Source organism: Notolepis coatsorum, assembly GCF_963971535.1.
Source record: "Notolepis coatsorum genome assembly, chromosome: 9".
NCBI classification, from domain to species: domain Eukaryota; kingdom Metazoa; phylum Chordata; class Actinopteri; order Aulopiformes; family Paralepididae; genus Notolepis; species Notolepis coatsorum.
Genome location: NC_140173.1, coordinates 39,065,357 through 39,082,840, shown reverse-complemented (window position 1 = coordinate 39,082,840; position 17,484 = coordinate 39,065,357). Strand labels below are relative to the sequence as shown.

The 17,484-nt window shown below is 46.6% G+C and overlaps 1 protein-coding gene across 1 annotated transcript in view; it reads right to left on the bottom strand.

Annotated features, from left to right (window-relative positions):
• The window catches only part of cdh23 (cadherin-related 23), a gene marked incomplete at both ends in the record, with an annotated part of 775,072 nt that overhangs the window by 504,388 nt on the left and 253,200 nt on the right, over positions 1–17,484 (bottom strand). Inside the window, 1 exon segment of the mRNA XM_084321844.1 lies at positions 17,046–17,124. Within this exon segment, the coding sequence (XP_084177970.1) occupies positions 17,046–17,124 (79 nt within the window).

The following is a 17,484-nucleotide window of genomic DNA, read 5'->3' as shown; positions in this document are numbered from 1 at the left end:
GGGTCTGCTGTAAATATAGCCTATTTTGTGTCTTAATTTGTTATGTTATCCTACACTTTAAGCTGTCTGATATTTCCATTACCTGTAACTCTTGGGTCTCTTTCTCTCCTTCCTGAGTCTGTACAGTCACCATATCTGTTGTGAAGGGCCAGATTAAACTGAGAATTTACCTTTATTGTTTGATATACTTTGTATATTATTTATATATATACACGGAATATCCCTTTACCTGCGTTCAGACCAGAGTAATATTCGCTCTCCTATTGGACAGCGAATGGACCAGCGTGCAAGCCCCCAACGGCAAGTTCAAAGACAACTGCAGGCATGTCGGAACATGCCCGTAGTCAGCGTAGTAATACGAGACAAGGACTGAGGTTGGGACTAGATATTCACTTAAGTATAAATACGGCGCAGGTGTGAACAGCAGCAGTTCGTCTAAGTAGCTGTTTCATCAAGTTCGGTAAAACAGTGAAGTGAGCAACCTTGCGTCTAAACAGAGCATTGAGAACCGCGTGCGAATAGAATGGTAAAAGTGTCAGAGTTTAATGAAGTAACGTTGAGTTCGACTTAATCTAATGTGAAGTAAATAGTCGATAATTTATTGTATATCGTGCGGCCACAGTTATTTCGTGTGTAGCATTACCCAGCGGTTCGTCGTGTCTTTAGCTAGTGTACTTAACCAGGCTGTGTGGCCTAAATACGTCGCCCACACCCGAGGAGTCCTAGGCGGAGAACCGTTGGACATGTACACAGGAGAATCGGAGTCGGCGATTGCAGAACCATTCCTGGTTGGATTATATAGATTTGGGACGTGACCACCGGAGAAGAGCATTGTTGATTTCCACTATCGTTTGGGATTTAACCTCGTGAGGATTACAACTCGGGCCTGCCTCGTGGACGGGGCTGGCTAGCTGTCATCAATGCTGTCGGGCATTTGGATTACAATTATTGCTTTTGCTGCTGATCAAGGGAGTTTACAAGGACCGACTCCTGTACCTGGAGTCTCTTTATTCCTCATTGAATCAGACGGAGTACCCAAACATTCCTCTACCCTCCAGGCCTTACACCCCGGAGGGAACCCATTGTCTCCAGTCGGTACCAGTGTTGCCCTATATAATTGCTACTATACAACAGGTGGCGTCAACTTAGACCCATCGTAGGATTGCTGTTATTCTTAGTGACTCATGCTCTTGACTGACTTTACGTATATTCTTCGCCATACAAGCGCGACCCTAATTCTCATTCTGTAACCTAACGTTGCCTAATAATAATAAATTACCCTCAAATACTATTTCTGTGTCAATGCCGTGTTCTTGTGGGTGTTCACCATCTATATTTGATGTACTGTCTGGCCAGTAATTAAAGTACATAACTAGCAGTGGTTTAATCTATCACAATCTTTAATACAGTCAGGGTTTTGTAACCCCTCAGTTACAATATCATTCTACATTAAGGAGAGCAATACACTTATGAATACACTGAACATCATTATGAAACATTTCTATTGCACCCTTACTTACAATTCATTATTCATTCAATAAAAAAAAAAAAAAAAAAAAAAGTAAAAAAAAAATTTGGGGGGCCCTTGTCACTAAAGGCCCACGGGCCGCGGCCGTCGTTAATCCGGCCCTGCTCGTCTGCCATAGCGAACGTTAAAATTTGCAAACGAAGTCAACGTTATCCAGCTGACGACACCACATATCTAGATATATGACAACGTTAGCTAGCGGCTAGCACTAAAGCTAACGCCAACCAGAGGGAAACTTTGTTATTATTATTATTATTATTATTATTGGTATGACCAGATGGCATTTCGGACCGTGAAACAATTTTATTGTATTGCGTGGTAGAAGTTATACCACTCAATAGTAAAGATGATGTCTAACATAATAGTTTGTTCGAACAACTGAACTTACTTAGTGGAAGATCCTGCTGTTGACTTGTGACTAAAGTGTTCAGGCTGCCTGCCTGCGTACCAGTTTACACCTGGAGGCTGCCTGCAGCGCTGTGAGACTGGAGTGCGCGTCCGCTCTGTCTGCTGGGGGCTGGATCAAACCATATCGGGCAGGGGGGTGTCGCAATCTTTGGAAACTTAAAAACGTGCTATTAAGTGTCATTGCGTATTATTAATTTAATTGGAATTACGTAGTTATGGTTAGATAATATTTATATATTGGGGGGGGGGATATATCATATGATCAAAAAGTGAGGGAGCAAAGGGACAAGTTTGCTCCCCCAAGTTCAATACTGGTAGAGCACCCGCTTCGCCTGCTCCATTATGTAGGCGCATATGATCATATATATATCTCTCTCTATCTCTCATCTTTCTCTCTCTATATAGCTCCTCTCTTTTTCCCCTATCTCCCCTATCTCTCTCTCTCTCTCTCTCTCTCTCTCTCTCTCTCTCTCTCTCTCTCTCTCTCTCTCTCTCTCTCTCTCTCTCTCTCTATCTCTATGTCTCTCTCTCTCTCTCTCTCTCTCTCTCTCTCTCTCTCTCTCTCTCTCTCTCTACCTGACGGTGTCATATTCCTGTGTTCTCTGAGGTCAGCCAGTGAGTCAGCAGATGGTAGACTGTAGAACATCTTCATCACCGCTCCTCCTCCTCCTCCTCCTCCTCCTCCTCCTCCTCCTCCTCCTCCTCCTCCTGCCGGCAGCACCGGCCCTATCGAGCGGTGCCAGGCCGTATCAACCAGCTGGCCGCGCCCGCGGCACCAGTGCCATGCCGTCCTGGACGCGGCTCCCCTCCACAGGGGGCATCTAGAGTTCACCCGGAGGGCGGAGGGGACTGGAGCAAACAAAGAGATAAACCCCCGAACTGATCCAGGGGCTCAGCGCTACAGGCGTCCTCTGACCTCTGAGTACGACCTCTGACCTCTGCATATAAGGAGGGAACTATGATTAAGGAGCTTCCTGTGTTTATCTAAAAGACATATCCCACCTATTAGATTAGATTCAAATGTATTGTCATTATACAGCACAAGTACAGTACAACGAGAAGAGGTTTGGCATCTAACCAGAGTGCAAATGTAACAGTAAAGTTAATTAACAATATACAAAAAGTACGTTAAATGTGATATATGTATAATGCTAATCAGATGTAAAACTGTACATCTGATTCACATTATTATTCAGTAGTACTCATTTAAATATATACTATATTTACCTCCTCCGGATTGTGTGTGCGCTGAGGCAGGTCAGGTGGCCAGGAGCGTGCAACAAGACGCTATAAATATGGAATATTAATGCAGTCTTTTCCACTATAGCTTAAACTTGTAAGTCGCCTTGGATAAAAGCGTCAACTAAATGACTAAATGTAAATGTAAATGTATATCCACGCCATTGGGTTTTGTTCTTATTTATTTATCCACTGTCATTTGCAGTGTCTGTGTAGTGCTTTTATTTATGTTCGGAGATCACAATACCTCTTGAGTGAACGCAATCACCATGATTCCTCCCAAATAAAACCCTTTAAGAACATGGCGCACAACGGTTTGTCCGACTTACGACTGCCTTTTCGTGTATGTAAATCCTACATAAATCCTACAACGAATTTACAATGCGAAGCCGTTCGAGAATGCAGAATAAATCGAGTTACGAAGGAATTCCTTGTCAATTCATGTCCGTTCGAGAATGAGGACCAGTGAAGACAGTATAGGCAGGTATAAATTGAGTGTAGGCAGTACAGAGTTATCTCGTCTAATATGGCCACTTAATAATATTTCATTTTAGTTTAGCCTAGTTTCTGACAATGAAGAACTAAGGGATTCATACGATTATTTCACAGCTTACAATTGCCAAGGATAGCACGATAAAGTATCAGCCTCTACCGTAGTGTGGAAAGAGTTTTGGTATGTGAGCTCTCTCATCTGTCATTATTACTCTGCCCTGCTGTCTAATAAGGAAGAACAACTCTTCAAAAGTCTTAAATAAAAAGTTCTTGAGTTTTAGAAGCTAGAAGGTTCCCATCTGACAGGTGCCATGTCTGTATTTAACACAGAGTCCCGCTGGTCATAGTTAACTGTCTGTCAGCCTCCTCTCAGTTATCTGCAGTCCAGTCACACTCTTCTCCATCACAGAAGGACAAATATCCTCCATAGATGCCTGAGGTGCATTCCTAAACTAACTGAAACAGTTATGAAGCATAAGCACAAGCAGAGGGGTTGCTGTGTTGTTTAATTATAGGAGGAGCCGTCTAGGATCCTGATGTTTCTAGAATAGTCTCTGTTAGTATACTGTAGGTTCCTAGTGTTTCTAGAATAGTCTGTGTTAGTATAGACTATGTTCCTTGTGTTTCTAGAATGTCTTCATTAGTATACAGTAGGTTCCTGGTGTTTCTAGAATAGTCTTCATTGGTTTACTTTAAGTTTGCCTACCGTGAGGACAGGAGCACGGAGGACACTATCTCCTCAGTGCTATATTCCGCCCTCTCCCACCTGGATGAGAGCAACACCCATGTGAGAATGCTGTTCATCGACTACAGCTCAGCATTCAACACCATCATCCCCTCCAAACTCACCTCCAAACTTGGTGACCTTGTGGAAACCAAGGAACTTGAAATCAACCCCTCTGTCTGAAACTGGATACTTGACTTCCTAACACACAGACCTCAGTTTGTTAGGATAGACAATCTCACCTCCTCCACCCTCACCCTGAACACTGGCGTCCCGCAAGGCTGCATGCTGGGTCCCCTTCTCTACTCCCTCTTCACCCATGACTGCACTCCTATGTGGAACCAACACCATTATTAAGTTTGCAGATGACGGTGGTGGGCCTCATAAAAAACAACGATGAGTCTGCCTACAGGGAGGAGGTCCAACACCTGGCACTGTGGTGCGCCAACAACAACATGGCCCTCGGAGGTCATCGCGGACTTCAGAAAGACCAGAGCCAGCACGCATGCCTCCATCCACATCAACGGGACGGAGGTCAAGCGTGTCTCCAGCTTCAAATTCCTGGGAGTCCACATCTCCGAGGACCTCTCTTGGAACCTCAACACCTCTGGTCAAGAAGGCTCACCAGCGCTTCTTCTTCCTGATAAGTCTGAGGAAAGCCAACCTGTCCCCTCATATTCTGGTGAACTTCTACCGGTGTGCCACAATCTGACAAGAGACAATAGACCTGTTCTAACTTGACAACATAGACTCCATTCTAAACGAGTCCCAGTTGCAGTGTGTGCTGATACAATACGGACAGGAAATAAATGTGTGCCAAAGCGGTGGTCCTCTAGAAACAGAATAGGAACAGCATTCTTGTGATAAGGCACTATGGACTAGGTGCTCAACTGAGGACATGACGGGAACCTTCCCACTGACTCTCTGTCAGCTGTAGATCCAACATTGGGACCGACACAGGCAGTCATTTTGGCTGCGCGTGTTCTTCGTTGCGCGTGTTTCCATGACGTTCAGCAGATCCAGCGGAGTCATCGGCGGCGTAGATCTATCCAGTTAATCACATTATCTCCGTGCGGCACTAGAATGCTAGAAAGTGGTAAATTAACACATTAATTGCCAAAAACGAGAATTCTCGTTTCTGTGCTCCAACCGTTCAGTGCCATAAACTATGATTCTCGTTTCTGGGTCGTTTTTCCTTTTTTTTCAATTTTAATACCCTATTCAATCTCAGGGAGCTGTGTGTTGCCTGAAAAATTCTGATTATTCTGATCGAATAATCAGAATCGACCCCCCCCCCCCCTTCATGCATTCATGATGGAACATAATACATATGTTGTAGATTTGAATCCGGAACAGTAGCGGGTTCAGGCAAGGAACGCTAGTGTCTACAATGTAATCGACGTGTAGGGCTATAACTCAGCATTTCATGGATTACAATAGACCGCTCTAAAACCATACTTATATTCACCATGGTATAACACGGGAACGTATGGATGTACATTTTTTTTCTTTTGTGCATGTTGACCGGAAGAAACCCAGTGTCAAATGACTATAGTACTGTATCCATAGCTATAATATAGAATATGGTTATAGCTCTACAAACAAGGTGACCGATTACATGGGTTTAGTGGGTGGCATGAGGCGATAACTTCCCGGAAGAGGCGTGGCACTCAAAGTATTAAGAGAACGTCTCTTTTAATTGAAGGTGTAATTTGCCAGTGTGATACATTGGTGACTCACTCTGTCGAGGAGATCTGTGCATGAATGACACGTTGCGAATGATGACAGCGAATAAAGGCCTGGCTCCCGTCTGCACGACTCGGCGTGCCAGACGACCATCCCTCAATTTAGCACAGCAGATCTACAGATCCTGATCTCAGACCTACCAAAGTCAGCCCACGTCACCCCACTTCTTAGGGACCTGCACTGGCCGTTGCTGCACGAATCCGCTTCAAGGCCCTCGACCTGGCATACCGTGCGGCAAAGGGAACTGCTCCCTCCTACCTCCGATCAATGGTCTCTAACTACACACCCTCAAGACCCCTACGCTCTGCATCTTCTGGCCGCCTCAGACCTACTCCTAACCGAGCTCCGGGAGGGTCATCAAGGAGAACCTGCCTTTTCTCAGTCCTTGCCCCACAATGGTGGAACGAACTGCCCACCACAGTTAGGACAGCCGAAACCCGTCGAATAAAGACGCACTTCTTCAACCATTATCTGAAATAAAAAATAAAATTTAAATAGACAAATATTCTAACCCTAACTAACCTTACTGTCATGCACTTGTCCTGATATACATTTACATTTTACATTTGATGAACGTTGTTACTCAGCTGATAGAGTTGTGCTCTTCCTGATGACTTGTCGTACAGAACTTGTAAGTCGCTTTGGATAAAAGCGTCAGCTAAATGACTAAATGTAAATGATGATGACAATGACGTACAGTAGGAGAATGTTACTGGATCCGCCACAAGATTCATATGCTGGAAGTCGGCTTCAAGTTTACAGATGAGTGATTTTTTTATTTGTCTATTTTCACACCCAGATCCCAATGATTGAAATAACGATAGGTTGGGAGTGTCAGTGTGCAGAGTGACGTCTGTGTTTTCAGGTGATGTGGAACCTTCTGTTCTGGGCAGCGCTGCCCTCGAGGTCAGCTGTCAAAGGCTACAAACATCACAAAACAAACTTGTCAGACTACTGCTTGGCCTTACTCCTAAAACCCTCCTCACCCCTGCCCATTTTGACAACCTAGGATGGCTTAGAGTAGACAACAGAGTACAGCAACTCGCAATGGGCCTGGTCTACTTGATACACTACACCACTAAGGGTGCTTTCTCACTCACCATTCGGGGTCGAATCAGAGCCGCTTCGCACCCAAAAGGGGTGTGTCCGTCTGAGTGAGAACGCTCCTCCCCGTCCCCGGGGGCGCTGATTCGTCCCCGGGGGCGCTGAACCTGGACCGGTGAAATAGGTGGTTCCGGGTACGCGCGCCAGTGGGAGCGGGGGAGGCTTTTGTATCAACTTGCTGACACACACAACGTCGTTAGTTGCTTGAATTTTGGGCAGATAAAGCCACACAGCAACAACTGGACAATACCCACAAAAACGATATTTATGGGCAATTTGCGAGTTCAGACCTCAACCAAAACAAGCATGTGGAGCCTCACAGCTCAGTGGATGAAAACATGAAGCCACGTTACAACGCACAGCACTTCCCTGGCTCGCATTAGGCCTGGCAATTTTGTTTGCCATTGCTATGTCTATACATCTATACTTGTTCGAATGCATTTATTTCTATTAGACCAGTGGTGCTCAACCAGTCGGCCGTGGTCGACCAGTAGATCAATGACATTCAATATAATTGATGCGAGCAATGTTACTAGTAATAGGCTAAGCTAACTAGCGTTAGCCGTTAGCTTAGCGTTAACCCTGGAAACGCTCAAGCGGACTGCATGATACCAGTTCCATTTGTGAGAAAAGGGGGGTGGGTTATATTGACAAGGCTTGACAACAGAGGTTCAAATATAACTTCATATGTATTGATTATTTTTTTTTGTTTTATATCAGCATCCAGTCTCCACCGGCGTGTGAACACTCTTCCTGTGTTTACATTTTCGAGCGGGACATCATCGCCTACGGCAGCTTACACGCTCAAAACGCAAACCGTAAACAAAACCCAGAGCGCACCAAGACTGAGTGTGTACGCAAACTAGAGGGGAGAGGGAGGGGGGAAGTTCGCACCCAAAGACGGTACAAGGACGGGACGGACTGGAACGGACCCGAATGGTGAGTGAGAAAGCACCCTAAGATACCCATGTACCTGTCGAAATACTTCCTAAAGGTCAGTGATGTCCACGACCACAACACCAGAGCCAGATTCGGCTCAAACAAGGGACTAAACACGTTTCGCAATTATGCCACAACAATGTGGAACGCCCTACCCAAAGCTGTAACATAATGTGAATCCCTACCCACATTCAAAACCGCTCTCAAAGAGCACTTACGGGTGGCTGCAATTAGAAACTGGCCCTGGTAAATGTCAAAATCATGTCTACACAGTACTATATGAGGTACTTCCTGTCTACACAGTACTATGAGGTACTTCCTGTCTACAACATTCATTCATTTTGGACCCATTAAGAATTTTTAGATGATAAATGAATTAATCAATCATTTATTTGGGGGAAAGAGCTATATTAAAACACCTTTCTAAAAGCTATGTGGATGTATTCTTAAAAAAGTATTACTCTACATATTAATGTTATCTATAGCACCTTTAATTAATAAACAATAAATGAAGAAGGGTGCCACAGACAGTCCCGAACACCACACAGGGGTTAGATAAATATACACGGGTTCGGAGGTGGTCTTGAACTGCTGTCGACTGAGATCGATGTCATGTTGGATGTTAGGGGGCGGAGCCTGGAGGGGAGAGATGGGGGGGGGGGGGGTATCTTTCGACAGCAGCATGTCTCTGGATGCGGCAGGTGCACTGAGCGGTGATTAATAGATGTTTATGGCCGTCGTCTCCGTAGCGCCGAGGCAGAGCCGTGATCGATAGCATGCTTGATGAGACTTGTCTATTACAGCTGTGGGATTATGATAAGTGCACATTGATTTTCCTCCTCTCCTCCACGCCAGGGGAGGGCGACAGCTCTGACGAGTAACAGATTACATCGAGCGGAATGAAAGTAATCTCGTTACAAACAGAGGGGGGCCGGCGGCTTAGCGATTATTTCAGTAATCAAGTAGCCAAACTGAATGTCCACCATCGATTATTCGAGTAGTCGGGTGAGAAATATATTTTCTTTATTAAAGAGCGACAGTAAATTAGCGGTCAGGTGGCGTAGCGGAGATTGTGCTAGTCACCAATGCAAGAGGCTGCGGTCTCGACTCCCGGAGAGTCAGCATTGCCTTGGCTCGGGCTGATCGCTATACTAACTCGTTTGGCTGAGTTAGGGGGAGGGAAGCCGTGGGTGGGTCCTGGGCGTTGTGGACAGCGACCCCTACAGTTCGGTCGGGGCGCCTGCTCAGCAAGGGTAGGATCTGGAGAGAGGTAGTGCAACTTTCCACACGTTACACTCTCCCGGTGAGAATCTGCGCCGCCAGGCTGGCTGCCGGCTGGCTGCACATGCGTCGGAGGAAAGCATGTGACAGTCTCCGGCCTCTCGGACCAACAGTAGGGGAAAGTGCGCAACAACCAGGAAGGGGGTTGGGAATTGGCATAACGACTAACAGTGGGATGGGAGAAAGATCGGAAAAGAAGGAGGGGGAAAAGATAATAATAAAAAAAAGAGCGACAGTAAACATACAAAAGAGAAACTAATTGGTTTAAGACAATAGATGTTGATCTGTCAAAACTAAATCCATTTAGTGTATTTAAGTGCCATTATGCCACTCAGCTTCGACAAGCACGCCGATCAGTCACCTGTAAGTTTAAAGGACTCTATGTTGCCCACTATCTCCTCCTACTGTTGGACCAGAACATTATTCATCTCATGTTGGACGTATACAGTATGTGTGTGTGTGTGTGTGTGTGTGTGTGTGTGTGTGTGTGTGTGTGTGTGTGTGTGTGTGTGTGTGTGTGTGTGTGTGTGTGTGTGTGTGTGTGTGTGTGTGTGTGTGTGTGTGTGTGTGTGTGTGTGTGTGTGTGTGTGCACAGCTGCCTCACCAAGCCGTTTCTCCACTGGCTCTTTCGATGTGCGCACTAAGCAATATAAATAAATAAAACCAACAATAAACACAAGAGAATATGGCATATTAATACAGTCTATTCCAATATACAGTAGCTATAGCCGCAGCCATTGGGTTTAGTTCTTATTTATTTATTTATTTTCTGACATGTTTGTTGAGTCATGACTATAAATGTAAAACATAATGGCTAATGATACAAATATTGTTGTATTTATTATCATTATAATTATTAAATTCCGAGGATGTCTGTATAATCGAAGTGATCACAATCCCCAAGGACTTCTCCGAAATGAAGCTCTTAAAAACACAAGCGCACACCGGTCTGTCCTACTTATGACTGACTGCCTTTTCGAGTTTGTAAATCCTACAAAAAATTTACAAAAAGAAGCCGTTCGAGAATGCCAAAAAAGTTTGTAAATCGAGTTGCAAAGAAACGTATTTGTAACATTCTCGTAAGTCTGTTTGAGAATGAGGACCATTGTCATATCTATTATTATTATAATTATAAATATGAGGACGTCTGTAGAATCTACGTGAACGCATCACCAATGATTTCTCCTAAATTAAGCCCTTAACTCATTGACCGCCGAGCCCCTTCCGGGAAATTAGGCCTAGTGTACGCCAACGCTTTAATCAATAATAATAATAATAATAATACTTCGTTTTATATAGCGCCTTTCAGAGGACCCAAGGTCGCTTTACTAAGGGGGGGGGGGGGGGGGGGGAGATAACAAGTCAACAAACATAGTGAGGGGGGGGGGGGGGTGGGAGATAACAAGTCAACAAACATAGTGGACAGACACAACACATACATATAAAGTGAGAAAGTTAGGGGTTGAAGGCCAGGTTGAAGAGGTGGGTTTTGAGCAGTTGCCAATGGGAGGAAGGGGATATTTGCGAGTGCTTAAAATATATATAAAATTATGGCTATGGGTCTAATACACCCGTCAGTTATCAATGACTTGCTTGCAATCAACATGTAGGAAACAGATTGTTTTTTAATCGGTACTTTTCCGTTTTATACCGTTTTGAATACGAGCATAGTTTTGGTGATTTCTAGTAATTCCAAAGAAAGACGCGATAATATCCCTTTAGTGGAATACAAAAAACACGTTGTAATTTTACGGCTGATTTATGAATCGTTTTCAAATAAATGCTAGATTATCGATTGTATATGTGTCCTTATGCACGATACAAAAGTGGGCTGCAAAATCGCTTATCAGTGCCTTGCTCAGTGCCAATGGCGCACACACACACACACGCGTTGTGATCGCTGTGAAAAAAACATCTGATTAACCCAAGACTGGTAACATAGATTCCTTACCTCACATCTGATGTTCTGCAAAAAGATTAATCCAATTCCTGATCGCCATTCCAAATATTGATCACGTTTATTGATCCAATGTTATATCTCCAAAACACATAATCCATGCTGCTCAGAGTGTATCCAGTCCATCTGTTATCTGATACTGCATGCCCGAGAAGGAAAACATGGACCGGAGTTTTTTTTTTGATGCACATCCCCAGCCAATCCAATCCAATGATGTGCAATACCATCCGGGAGACGATAGGTGGCGGTATTTGCCCTTTTGCGAGCTCAGACCCATTCCCAACGATAACATCAGGTTGGATGGATGAAAATGAATGGATATCGCTAATAAAAGAAATAACGATTAAAACCTGACTATACTCGTGATTGGCGCTCAAGCGATGGCGAGTTAACTCGACTATGTCACGATCGGGGCTCGAGCCTGCCAGATGAGGATCAATCAGCGTGGCTGCAAGGGATTACCTCATCAAGCAGGCTCTATATCACCTGGCAGATCCTGTCATCCGGCGTTGCAGTGTTAAACTGCCTACCTAGGTACGACGACTCTACCTGAAGACCAGCTGTATCTACCCCTGTGTTATCCCTTTCCTAATCTTCTGTTTCTTGTGCCCCAGGACCCCGCTCCAGCGCCCTTCCGCCTGAACGTCTCGAGCCAAGCAAGGAGAACCCCTGCTCACTCTCCCAACGCAAGACCTGTACGTACCCTCTCCAGCGCCCTTCCTGCCTGGACGACTCGAGCCAAGCAAGGAGTACCCCTGCTCACTCTCCCAAGCGCAAGACCTGTGCTCTCTGCCGACAGCAGCACTGGAAATGCACCTGTTCTTATCCCCCCCCCCCCCCCCAAGAACATTATAACTTCCATCTATCACACATTTATGTTATAACTCTGCTTGTTTGGGAAGAACAATTAAAGAACCCTAAAAACCGCTCCATTCTCTCTCCTCCTGTGTTGCTATTGGGCTCCGCAAGACCCCCTATCCTCACAGAACACTGCGACCATGACGTCGGACTCAGCGACACAGGACGCCGGGGAATGGAGCAGAAACATCCAGGCCGCCGTCACCGGACACACCATTCTGGTAAATAAACACACACAACTACTGGAAGAAGCCATGTCCCAGCTCGGCACCCTCACGCTCAGCTCCGCGGAGCGAGACAAATTATTTGAACAATTCACTGCATATGTAGCATCCCAGATAGTTGTTCCCCCTGTTGTCTCTCCACCCGTGGTTTCTCCACCTGTTGCATACCAGTACAGGGAGCCTCACATACCCGCGCCAGAGCGTTACGACGGAAACGTTGCCAAGTGTGGTGCCTTTCTCTTCCAATGCTCTTTAGTATTTGGGCAACAACCACTAACCTACCAGAGCGACAAATCCAAAATCTCATACCTGTCTGGTTTGCTCACGGGTCCCGCGTTAGAGTGGGAAACCGCCCTCCACTTCAGTAATTCCTCCATCTGCGATTCATACTCCGATTACATCGGCGACATGCGAAATGTTTTCGACCATCCCCCCGGTGGTTCAGATAGAACGGCCGCTTTATTCACCATCCGCCAAGGACACCGCAGCGTGAGCGAGTATGCTATTGAATTCCGTATCCTGGCAGCTGGTTCCCAGTGGAACGACGAGCCATTACGAGGGGCTTTCCGCCAGGGCCTCAGCGACGTCCTAAAAGACTAATTGTCGTCTAAAGAGAAGCCCACTTCCCTTGACAATTTGATTAACTTGGCCAGAGATTTTGGACGCGTGTCTTCGGGAGCGCCGCCGTGAAAAAACCAGCGCCGTCAACAGTGTGCCGCTGCAGAGCCGCAGAGCCGCAGATCCGGAGCACACCGTCAATAGTGTGCCGCTGCAGAGCCGCAGAGCCGACGATTCGGAGCCTATGGAACTCGACCGCTCTCGCCTCCCTCTCCGTGAACGCCGTCACAGACTCAGGTCAGGGGCATGTCTGTACTGCAGGCAACTCGGCCACTCCATCGCTTCATGTTCGATTCGCCCAAACGACGGGGCTCGACAATGACGCTGGGCGCATGCACAAGCCTTAAATTTGTTCCCAGCTCCGGCCCAAATATGCAATTCAGTGCCACGCTTTACCACAACAGTCAATCACTCCCTCTGTCCACGCTGGTCAACTCGGGCGCAGATGAACACCTCATTGACGCTGGGGTAGTGTCCCACTACCACATTGCCACCGACGCCTTGCCAATTCCCCGCGATGCTCAAGGCCTAAACGGGAGGTTGCTCTCGCAAATAACCCGCCACACCACGCCTCTCCGCCTTCAACTCTCCGGGAATCATAGCGAGAAGATCCGTTTCCACGTCACTGAATCCCCCCATAACCCCATCGTGCTAGGCATGCCTTGGCTAAAGCTACACAACCCTGTAATAAATTGGCCAACAGGCTCAGTCATGAGCTGGAGTGCTCACTGCCACGCCTCTTGTCTACGGTCGGCACGGTCACCACTGGGAGCCGCGGGTTCTCCCGTTCCCAACGAACCTATTGACCTTTCGACTGTTCCTCCAATTTATCACGATCTAGGGGCTGTGTTTAGTAAACAACAGGCTCTCTCCCTGCCACCTCATATCCAGTACGACTGTGCTATTGATTTGCTCCCGGGAGTCCCGCTCCCCGCTAGTCGCCTGTTTAACCTCTCACGCCCAGAGAGAGAGTCTATGGAGAAATACGTCCATGAGTCCCTGGCCTCGGGCATTATTACCCCCTCCTCCTCTCCTGTCGGTGCGGGGTTATTTTTTGTGTCCAAAAAGGATGGCTCCCTTCGCCCCTGTATCGACTACCGGGGTCTCAACAACATCACGGTCAAGAACAAGTACCCCCTGTCATTGATTAACTCTGCTTTTGAACCCCTGCAAGGTGCCACCATTTTCTCGAAGTTGGACCTCAGAAATGCCTATCACCTTGTCCGGGAGGGTGACGAATGGAAGACGGCCTTTAAGACCCCGCTTGGTCACTTCGAGTACAAGGTAATGCCTTTTGGGTTGACCAACGCCCCTGCTGTCTCCCAGGCCCTTGTCAACGACGTTCTCCGTGATGTCCTTAACTGCTCTGTCTTTGTTTATCTGGACGACATTCTGATTTTCTCCCGCTCTATGGAAGATCACATCCAGCATGTCCGCCGGGTCCTCCAACGCCTGCCAGATGAGGATCAATCAGCGCAGCTGCAAGGGATTACCTCATCAAGCAGGCTCTATATCACCTGGCAGATCCCGTCATCCGGCGTCGCAGTGTTAAACTGTCTACCTAGGTACGACGACTCTACCTGAAGACCAGCTGTATCTACCCCTGTGTTATCCCTTCCCTAATCTTCTGTTTCTTGTGCCCCAGGACTCTGCTCAAGCGCCCTTCCACCTGGACGTCTCGAGCCAAGCAAGGAGAACCCCTGCTCACTCTCCCAACGCAAGACCTGTACGTACCCGCTCCAGCGCCCTTCCTGCCTGGACGACTCGAGCCAAGCAAGGAGTACCCCTGCTCACTCTCCCAAGCGCAAGACCTGTGCTCTCTGCCGACAGCTGCACTGGAAGTGCACCTGTTCTCATTCCCCCCCCCCAAGAACATTATAACTTCCATCTATAACACATTCCTGTTATAAGTTTGGGCTTATCTATCTATTCCTGTGTTGCTATTGGGCTCCGCAAGACCCCCTATCCTCACAGACTATCATCGTGATCGGCGTTAGATAGATAGATAGACAGACAGACAGACAGACAGACAGACAGACAGACAGACAGACAGACAGACAGACAGACAGACAGACAGACAGACAGACAGACAGACAGACAGACAGACAGACAGACAGACAGACAGACAGACAGACAGACAGACAGACAGACAGACAGACAGACAGACAGACAGACAGACAGACAGACAGACAGACAGACAGACAGACAGACAGACAGACAGACAGACAGACAGACAGACAGACAGACAGACAGACAGACAGACAGACAGACAGACAGACAGACAGACAGACAGACAGACAGACAGACAGACAGACAGACAGACAGACAGACAGACAGACAGACAGACAGACAGACAGACAGACAGACAGACAGACAGACAGACAGACAGACAGACAGACAGACAGACAGACAGACAGACAGACAGACAGACAGACAGACAGACAGACAGACAGACAGACAGACAGACAGACAGACAGACAGACAGACAGACAGACAGACAGACAGACAGACAGACAGACAGACAGACAGACAGACAGACAGACAGACAGACAGACAGACAGACAGACAGACAGACAGACAGACAGACAGACAGACAGACAGACAGACAGACAGACAGACAGACAGACAGACAGACAGACAGACAGACAGACAGACAGACAGACAGACAGACAGACAGACAGACAGACAGACAGACAGACAGACAGACAGACAGACAGACAGACAGACAGACAGACAGACAGACAGACAGACAGACAGACAGACAGACAGACAGACAGACAGACAGACAGACAGACAGACAGACAGACAGACAGACAGACAGACAGACAGACAGACAGACAGACAGACAGACAGACAGACAGACAGACAGACAGACAGACAGACAGACAGACAGACAGACAGACAGACAGACAGACAGACAGACAGACAGACAGACAGACAGACAGACAGACATACAGACAGACAGACAGACAGAGACAGACAGACAGACAGACAGACAGACAGACAGACAGACAGACAGACAGACAGACAGACAGACAGACAGACAGACAGACAGACAGACAGACAGACAGACAGACAGACAGACAGACAGACAGACAGACAGACAGACAGACAGACAGACAGACAGACAGACAGACAGACAGACAGACAGACAGACAGACAGACAGACAGACAGACAGACAGACAGACAGACAGACAGACAGACAGACAGACAGACAGACAGACAGACAGACAGACAGACAGACAGACAGACAGACAGACAGACAGACAGACAGACAGACAGACAGACAGACAGACAGACAGACAGACAGACAGACAGACAGACAGACAGACAGACAGACAGATAGATAGATAGATAGATAGATAGATAGATAGATAGATAGATAGATAGATAGATAGATAGATAGATAGATAGATAGATAGATAGATAGATAGATAGATAGATAGATAGATAGATAGATAGATAGATAGATAGATAGATAGATAGATAGATAGATAGATAGATAGATAGATAGATAGATAGATAGATAGATAGATAGATAGATAGATAGATAGATAGATAGATAGATAGATAGATAGATAGATAGATAGATAGATAGATAGATAGATATGCAGATATATATGCAGATATAGATGGAAATGTGTCTTCACTATGGTTGCAATCAACAAGACAACACAGTAGAAAACACTGTACAGGCACAAAATACATTTGGCCCAAAACAGCCCAATACATAGACCAAATAAAAACAACAACAATATAAACACGGACAGAGCTCCAGAACCTATACTGGTTCTATCTTCAGTATGCTAAGATGGTCTACTATACTGGTTCCATCTACATATGCTATGGTGGACTGAGCAGATATTCACAGAGGCGGGACTTCCTCTAGTCGGCTCTCAAAACAGGAAGTAAGCGGAGACACAGACCTGATATGATGGTGTAGCCGATGCCTCTGGGTCGACCCAGGTCTTGATCAATAGCTGTGATCTTCCTCACCTCGTAACCCTGGAGACACACACACACACAGAGTGAGTATACACAAGAATGTATTTATTTTTTCAGCACTTGGTAAAATAGCCTTTACTCTAAATTACTCTAAATTATTTCTCTAAACTAGGATTTCTCAACGGGGGCACTCAGAGAGTGTTGGTGTGGTACCACCCCCCAGGGGGCGTTCAGAGAGTGTTGGTACCACCCCCCAGGGCGCCTTCAGAGAGTGTTGGTACCACTCCCCAGGGGGCGTTCAGAGAGTGTTGGTACCACCCCCCAGGGGGCGTTCATTTAGTGTTGGTACCACCCTCCAGGGGGCCTTCAGAGAGTGTTGGTACCACCCCCCAGGGGGCGCTCAGAGATTGTTGGGGGGCG